This window comes from Homarus americanus, unplaced genomic scaffold, assembly GCF_018991925.1.
Source record: "Homarus americanus isolate GMGI-L3 unplaced genomic scaffold, GMGI_Hamer_2.0 scaffold37032, whole genome shotgun sequence".
Lineage (NCBI taxonomy): Eukaryota > Metazoa > Arthropoda > Malacostraca > Decapoda > Nephropidae > Homarus > Homarus americanus.
In genome coordinates, this window is record NW_024731852.1 from 3,504,649 (window position 1) to 3,513,174 (window position 8,526).

The following is an 8,526-nucleotide window of genomic DNA, read 5'->3' on the forward strand; positions in this document are numbered from 1 at the left end:
GAGAGCCGAGACCCATGGCTGGGACATCCTAAGCTATATTACATACAGAATTCGGGAGGAAATAAAAACAAGATCTCTGGAAGAAAGCAACCTTAAAAGGGCCGAAATAGTTGAACAACTCTCACATACATACAACGACCCAGGAGAGTTCTGGAGTCGAGTTAAGAGATTGAAAGGTTGCAGCCGTGACGAACCATCATATATAACTGACCCCAGAATGTCCACCTGAAGAATTGTCACCCCAGCCTGCTCCACTTGAAGAAGTGTCACCCCAGCCTTCTCCACCTGGAGAATCGTCACCCCAGCCCACAGTGAATATAATTTGTATAATTAGGATAACATAAATATATTCCTTTACATTATGCATCTTTATTGTGAAAAGTTTAAAGAAAAAAATAAGACAAATATGCACCTAACCTAACCCAACCATGGAGGGTCCTGACCCAACCTGAAGAATTGTCACCCTGCCAAACTCTGGGGGTGACAATTCTTCGGGTGATCCGTAATTTTTTATCGATTATACATAAAATGTAATCCTAATCAACTTTAGTTACTACGTTAAACCTCTAAGTCACAGTCGGTCATTGTCAACCAAGTACTCTACTTTCTTAGTTGTCAACACTTTATAATTACAGCCAGGTTTCAGATTCAGATTTGCCTCACTCGAACCGTCACTACGAAGAGTACCATACCCCTGGCACGGACTGAATAGATTGTGAACCTCAGGGGACACCGCCTCTGACAAGATTAAAGGGGGCGGTGGGGTACGTAAGTAGGATGGGGAGGGTGTGGGAAGCAGTGAACGTGCATATAGTATCAAGTAGGGATGTGATGGTGTAGTCAGTGAGGAAGAGATGGTTGTCAACATGTCATCATCATAACTGACTACTTATCACTGACATCTATCTGAATTGGAAACACGAGGCCTAAAAGGTGAGGTACACTGGTCTTTAGTGTGATTTAGTCTGTCAGTCCTTGGTTTATATTTTCCTCTGTAATGTTTAGTATCTGAGTTATCTGTAAGCTATTGTTGAACCATACAATTTTTTCTTGTTTTTGCTGATATCGCCTTTTAATTCTGAACCCAGTCAGTCATATACAGTACTGGTATAGTTGACATTGACATACAAGACTTATACATTCATATAAGTAGAGAGTCTCAAAAAAAGATTCATATCTTGTGTTAATTTAATGTATCTAATTAGGGTGATCTAAGTGCAAAGTTTCTCCTAACTCGTTTGAGTGAATGTATCTAAGAAAGGTAGAGTTATTCTGTTTTTTTTTTCCGTATAATTCTGATGATCCTTTTTGAACACTACGTTTGCGTAGTTTTCTTAAGTCAGTTAGGTGTATTCGTACACCTTCAGTTCCTGGGAAAATTCATAGTACGATCCATTACCAATATCATTAATCTCCTGTCCAAACAATAATCGACTTTAAGACTTCAGTGAAAGTAAAACCAAGGAAGTTCACTAGCGTCGAACTTAGACGGATGTACCAAGTGTGCCTGTAACTGAACATTGATGTAATACAAGTTATAAAATGATGGCGTCTCTGCTGTTGTCTATTTGGTGTAAAATCTATTATAATTTTCCAAAGACAAAAAGAAAAATACGATACTAAAATACTGTAAACTAAGTAATAAAATGTGTATTTCTACTTATAATAGGATGTTACAATCAGTTTAGTGTTGAGGAAATCTTCTCGGCTAGGAAGAGCAGGCAGCCAAGTGTAACCCCCACCGCCCACAGCACCATCACGCCGCCCATTTTCACCATGTTCAGGGGTTCGGCCGTATCACTCCTCAGATTGGGTAGCACACAGTCAATGCTACCAAAATCGACTAGTTGCGAACTTCTCATCCATACTAGTCTGTGGGAAAGATACATAGAAAGACCGATACACAGTTTTTACACATAGATAAGTGTTGTATGATTGTACCCTCTCCATACAACATTGCTTCATTTATATATATATATATATACATATATATATATATATATATATATATATATATATATATATATATATATATATATATATATATATATATATATATATATATATATATATATTTATATAATCAACGACCTCACCAGCCAGGACTCAAACCCTCTACCTACTGGGTGGGACTGGGGAATGCTACCGACCAACCCACAAGGACACTAAAAGCAGTTCTAGACTCTGTTATATTTCACTCAAAGCCTGTTCATCGAGCTGATGGCTCCGTGAACCTCATTAGCTCGATGAACAGGCTTTGTGTGAAATATAACAGTGTCTAGGACTGCTTTTAGTGTCCTTGTGGGTTGGTCAGTAGCGTTCCCTAGTCCCACCCAGTAGGTCGAGGGTTCGAGTCCTGGCTGGTGAGGTCGTTGATTATATGTTCAAAGTCCGCGTGTTATATGGACTAATAATGAAATATATATATATATATATATATATATATATATATATATATATATATATATATATATATATATATATATATATATATATGAGAGAGAGAGAGACATTTCATAAAATCTTCATATAAGTTCACATTCTTCAGGGTATACTTAGAGTCGACAGTGAATATATATAAAGGATGGCAAAGAATAACAGCGACACTATGGGGTCTTTATAATATATGAATAAACTCGTATGTTTAGATGGCATCTCGAAAATTGTCCTAGTCTCAGACGCTACCTGACCTATCTTGGAGAAGGACGTGCCCCTAAATGCTCGCTTTAGTGACCATAGGAAATGGCCGCCGTGGATTGTTCTGTAGTGGGGGAAGAAGTACGGTGCGTTAGGAAAGACGACCCCATGACCACTCAGTTAAGTCAGCTGAAGCAGTTGAGGAGAGAGATAGACGTTTTAAAGGGGGAGAGCGAAGCCGTCAGGATTGAACTCCTTCAGTCCTGCGAAGGAGGGTCAGGAGGAGCAGGCGTGGAGAGTGGTTGTCTCCAAGGGGACTAGGGTCAGACTCACGAAAGCTATATCTTGCGCTAGTCAGGCCGCACCTCGATTATGCTATTCAGTTCTGGTGCCTTTATTATAGAATGGATATCAATTCACTGGAGTCGGTGCAGCAAAGAATGACGAAAATGATTCCAGGACTTGGAAACCCTCCATATCAAGATAGATTAAAGAAACTAAACTTGCATTCCCTAGAAAGTCGAAGAGTGCGGGAAGATATGATAGAAGTATTTAAGTGGGTGAAAGGAATCAATAAAGGAGATATAGATAAAGTTCTTATAATATCCGAGCAGGATAGGACTCGTAGCAACGGATTTAAGTTGGATAAGTTTAGTTTTTGGAGGGAGATAGGAAGGAAATGGTTTACAAATTGGGTGGTAGACGAGTGGAATAAGCTTAGCAACTTTGTAGTAAGTGCTGGAACGCTGGAAAGTTTAAAAAGGAGGCTAGATAGATTCATGGATGATAGAGAGTGGTAGTAACTCTCGACAGGAGCTGCCATGCACAGTTCAACCGGCCTATTGCAGACTCCTTATCTTCTTATGTTCCTGATCTAACTTTCTGTTTTATCTACACACAATTGCAGGGCCTCAATTGTTTCTCTTACTTTGACAACACAACTTATATTTATCGTTTCTCACTATTGACCTTTTTTTTTTTTTAAATTTGCCTTTGCTTATGGTTCTATATTATTATTTATATTATTATTATTATTATTATTATTATTATTATTATTATTTAATTCGTAATTTATTATTATTATTATTATTATTATTATTATTATTATTATTATTATTATAGATATCTTCGCCTCCCACGCCCTGATGTGGGTCCTTGACCTGTACCCATTGTCTTTCTGCTCATCTAGCCTGTATTTATATGGAGTTTTTTGAGTCTAGATTACTACCCAATATAGTGGACTTTATTCCTCCATGGTATAGATATGTAGATGATGTTCTTTGTCTTTGGCCGAGAAACAGTGACCCATTGGAATTTTTAGACAAGCTTAATGATATTGTCCCAAGTATCACATTCAAAATTGAAAGAGAAATAAATGGATCCCTTCCATTCCTTGACATGCTTATCATGAGAAATGGCCAAAACTATAAATTTAAGGTATATAGAAAGCCCACAAAGGTAGACAGTTTCATTCACTTTTTATCGAATCACCTGGAGTCTACCAAAATGTCAGTTTCTTCTGCTATGTTCTTAAGATGTCTGCGTATTTGTGACTCTGAATTTATTGACGATGAATTGAAACACATTCGTTCTATTGCACAGAAACTCGGGTACCCTTCTGTGTTTGTTGATCGTTGTTTTAAAAGGGCTAAAAAATCCTTTCATTCCTCTCAAACCAGACAAGTTCCTACACTTAAGAATATTTTGACTCTGCCCTATCGTAATGAATTTGTCCCGTTAGTTCGGTCCCTCAAGCTTCTAAATATTAATGTTGTTTTCAAGTATGACTCTACCATTACCAATGTGTTAATAAGGAATAGCCCAAGTTTGAATGTAAATGGAAGTGTTTATGTATTCCATGTAGCAAATGTAATTGTAATTATGTAGGACAAACAGAAAAAACACTGCAGCTCAGAATCAAACAACATAAGTATAGTATCAGAACAGCATCTGAAAGCAGTGCCTTGTTCGTTCATGTTAGGAGTAATAATCACCCCATTGCTTGGGAAAAAAGCTTAGAAGTATTTAAATCATCTTGTGTCACAGAAAGACTTCTGGTTGAAGCTAGTTTGATTAAGGAAATAAAATCAATAAACCTTAGTGATGGTCAGTTCAAAACTGATAATATGTTACATGAATTTATTTGTCAGTGGCCCAAGGTTAAAAATGCTTTGAAAACCTTTGATCTAGATGTATGATAGTTATTTTGTGAGTCCCTTATTTTTGACCTGACCTGACTAGTCACGTCACCCCCCTTCTCTTAAGCTCCTCTACGTGTGCGTTGGTGTGGGGATTAGTGGATGACATCATTATGACCTGACCTCAGGTTTTTAAGGTCACCCTGTATATTTAAGCCTCTCTCTGTCCATGTAGTCCAGTTGCCTCTGAAGATGTCTTGAATAAATACGAAAGCTAAGGTGCTCCGTTGTTTCCATTTTCCCCGTGTGATTTTATCAAGATTTATCTTATCCACGTTTTCATTGTGGATTTACATTATATATATATACAATCAACACCTCAACCCGCCAGGATTCGAACCCACGGCCCACAAGCCTATGATTGTGACCGGGGAACGCTAACCGCTGGACCACCAGGATACTAAAAGCAGTCCTAGACTTTGTTATATTTCACACAAAGCCTGTTCAACGAGCTTATGGCGCCGTGAACCTCTAATGGGGACCACCCGTATCACGTAGGTGGTCAGAGTAACGTTTTACCAAATCCGGCTTCGAAACACGAGGATCCATATATATTTCATTAGCCCAATAAAGCACGCGGACTTCTAGATACGATCAACACCTCAACCCGCCAGGATTCGAACCCACGGCCCACAAGCCTATGACTGTGACTGGGGAACGCTAACCGCTGGATCACCTGGATACTAAAAGCAGTCCTAGACTTTGTTATATTTCACACAAAGCCTGTTCAACGAGCTTATGGCGCCGTGAACCTCTAATGGGGACCACCCGTATCACGTAGGTGGTCAGAGTAACGTTTTACCAAATCTGGCTTCGAAACACGAGGATTCATATATATTTCATTAGCCCAATAAAGCACGCGGACTTCTACATACACTCAACACCTCAACCCGCCAGGATTCGAACCCACGGCCCACAAGCCTATGACTTTGACCGGGGAACGCTAACCGCTGGACCACCAGGATACTAAAAGCAGTCCTAGACTTTGTTATATTTCACACAAAGCCTGTTCAACGAGCTTATGGCGCCGTGAACCTCTAATGGGGACCACCCGTATCACGTAGGTGGTCAGAGTAACGTTTTACCAAATCCGGCTTCGAAACACGAGGATCCATATATATTTCATTAGTCCAATAAAGCACGCGGACTTCTACATACAATCAACACCTCAACCCGCCAGGATTCGAACCCACGGCCCACAAGCCTATGACTGTGACCGGGGAACGCTAACCGCTGGACCACCAGGATACTAAAAGCAGTCCTAGACTTTGTGGTCCCCATTGGTTGAGGTGGTTGGTACTGGTCCGCTAAGTCAGTTAAGATAAGGTCAAGGGTATTTTGACCGTGTGTGGGGAAGGTCACAACTTGTGATAGTGATAGCTGGTTCTGGATATCAGTGGTGTCAATTTCATTATAATCCCCACATAATACTAATTTGGCACATGGGTACCTAACTCTGAGGTGGTCTGTGGTAGTAATGAGATGATTGATAAGAGTGTCTCTGGTGGATGATCGAGGCGGATGGTATGCCACACAGATTATGATGGAAGCAGCGTGGCGCGGGTGGGCCTGTGGCACAACACGTACCCATAATGCTTCCACATCTGCTGGGACTTGAACATCCAGGCATGACGGGCGTAGGTCATCTTGACAGAAGAGGGCAACGCCCCCTCCGCGTCTATGTGAACGAAGGTGATGAAAGAGTTGATATCCCTCAATATGACACGTTTCAGGCACAATTTGCCAAGCCTCACATATGGCAACGACGCTCGCGGCGGCTGACCTGACTGTAGTTGCTAGCTCGTCAAACTTGTTAGCTAGGGAAGTGACGTTGGATAGCAGTAGAGACGGGAGATCATACCATATCCGTGGAACTTCAGTGTAGTGGTACGGTCTGTGTTATATTAGTAAGTTACAGTGATATTAGTAACTAGACAGTGATATTAGTAAGTTAGACAGTAATATTCGTAATTTGACAGTGAAATTAGTAAGTTAAACAGTGATGTTATTAACTTGACAGTGAAATTAGTAAGTTTGCAGATGATACTAAGATAGGCAGGATGTGTAACCGTCAGTCAATCTCCGCTGTTGCTCGCTTTGTTCCATCCCCTCCTCCCTTGCGCTTACCTCTTCCACCCCTCTTCCCCTACTCACCCTCAATACTCATATTGAGTAATACACATACTGAATACCAGCCCACACCCTTCAGCTTTCAGCGGAGGCTGCAGCACCAGCCCACACCCCTCAGCTTGCAGCACCAGCCCACACCCCTCAACCTGCAGAACCTGCAGCAGAGCCTGCAGCGAAGCCTGCAACACCAGCCCACACCCCTCAGCGTTTAGCAGAGCCTGCAGCACCATCCCACACTCCTCAGCGTACAGCAGAGCCTGCAACACCAGCCCACACCCCTCAGTGTATAGCAGAGCCTGCAGCACCAACCCACACCCCTCAACCTGCAGAACCTGTAGCAGAGCCTGCAGCGGAGCCTGCTGCACCAGCCCACAACACTCAGTCGGCAGCAGAGCCTGCAACAACAGCACACATCCCTCAGCCTGCAGCAGAGCCTGCAGCAGCAGCAGCAACACCCCACACCCCTCAGCCTGCAGAAGAGCCTGCATCACCAGCCCACCCCATGACCAACCTCTACCACTCGGTCCTTCACCACTTGCAAGACGCCAATATGACATAGAAGAGCAAAGAAAGAGAGCCATACAAGCAACGCTCTCACAAGCTGAGCGCATGGTAAAGAACCGCCGCATAGACTTGAAGGCAAGGGGAAATAGGATATAACAAATGATCGTGGGCCCTTCATGCCCAGTGGCGAGTCCGGTGGTACAGTTTACCGAGATTGTTACAATCATGGTCGTGGTTGTTATAATCATGGTCGTGGTTGTTATAATCATGGTCGTGGTTGTTATAATCATGGTCGTGGTTATTATAATCATGGTCGTGGTTGTAATAATCATGGTCGTGGTTGTTATAATCATAGTCGTGGTTGTTATAATCATAGTCGTGGTTATTATAATCATGGTCGTGGTTGTTATAATCATGGTCGTGGTTGTTATAATCATGGTTGTTAAAATCATGGTCGTGGTTGATATAATCATGGTCGTGGTTGTTATAATCATGGTTGTGGTTGTTATAATCATGGTCGTGGTTGCTATAATCATGGTTGTGGTTGTTATATTCACGGTCGTGGTTGTTATAATCATGGTCGTGGTTATGATCATAGTCGTGGTTGCTATAATCATGGTCGTGGTTGTTATAATCATGGTCGTGGTTGTTATAATCATGGTCGTAGTTGTTATAATCATGGTTGTAGTTATTATAATCATGGTCGTGGTTGTTATAATCATGGTCTTGGCTTGTTATAATCTTGGTCGTAGTTGTTATAATCATGGTAATGGTTGTCATAACCATGGCCGTGGTTATAATCATGGTCGTGGTTGTTATAATCATGGTCGTGGTTGTTATAATCATGGTCGTGGTTGTTATAATCATGGTCGTGGTTATTTTAATCATGGTCCTGGTTGTTATATACATGGTCGTGGTTGTTATAATCACAGTCGTGGTTGTTATAATCACGGTCGTGGGTGATATGATCATAGTCGTGGTTGTTTTAATCATTGTCGTGGTTGTTATAATCATGGTCGTGGTTGTTAAAATCATAGTCATGGTTGTTATAATCATG

The 8,526-nt window shown here is 41.3% G+C and overlaps 2 protein-coding genes across 2 annotated transcripts; one reads left to right on the forward strand and one right to left on the reverse strand.

Moving 5' to 3' along the window:
* Positions 1-402: 402 nt before the first annotated feature.
* On the reverse strand, positions 403-1,872 carry LOC121867943 (ionotropic receptor 25a-like; the record flags this gene model as incomplete). The annotated part of the gene is given in 1 exon segment (XM_042368092.1): positions 403-1,872. A coding segment is annotated over 1 exon segment (193 nt), but the record flags the coding sequence as incomplete, so codon positions are not given.
* Positions 1,873-6,895: 5,023 nt separating this feature from the next.
* On the forward strand, positions 6,896-7,524 carry LOC121867855 (predicted GPI-anchored protein 58). Its single transcript, XM_042367980.1, has 2 exons — positions 6,896-6,905; positions 7,031-7,524. Exons 1-2 carry the CDS (start codon positions 6,896-6,898, stop codon positions 7,522-7,524), a joined length of 504 nt encoding a protein of 167 aa, XP_042223914.1.
* The last annotated feature ends 1,002 nt before the right edge of the window (positions 7,525-8,526 follow it).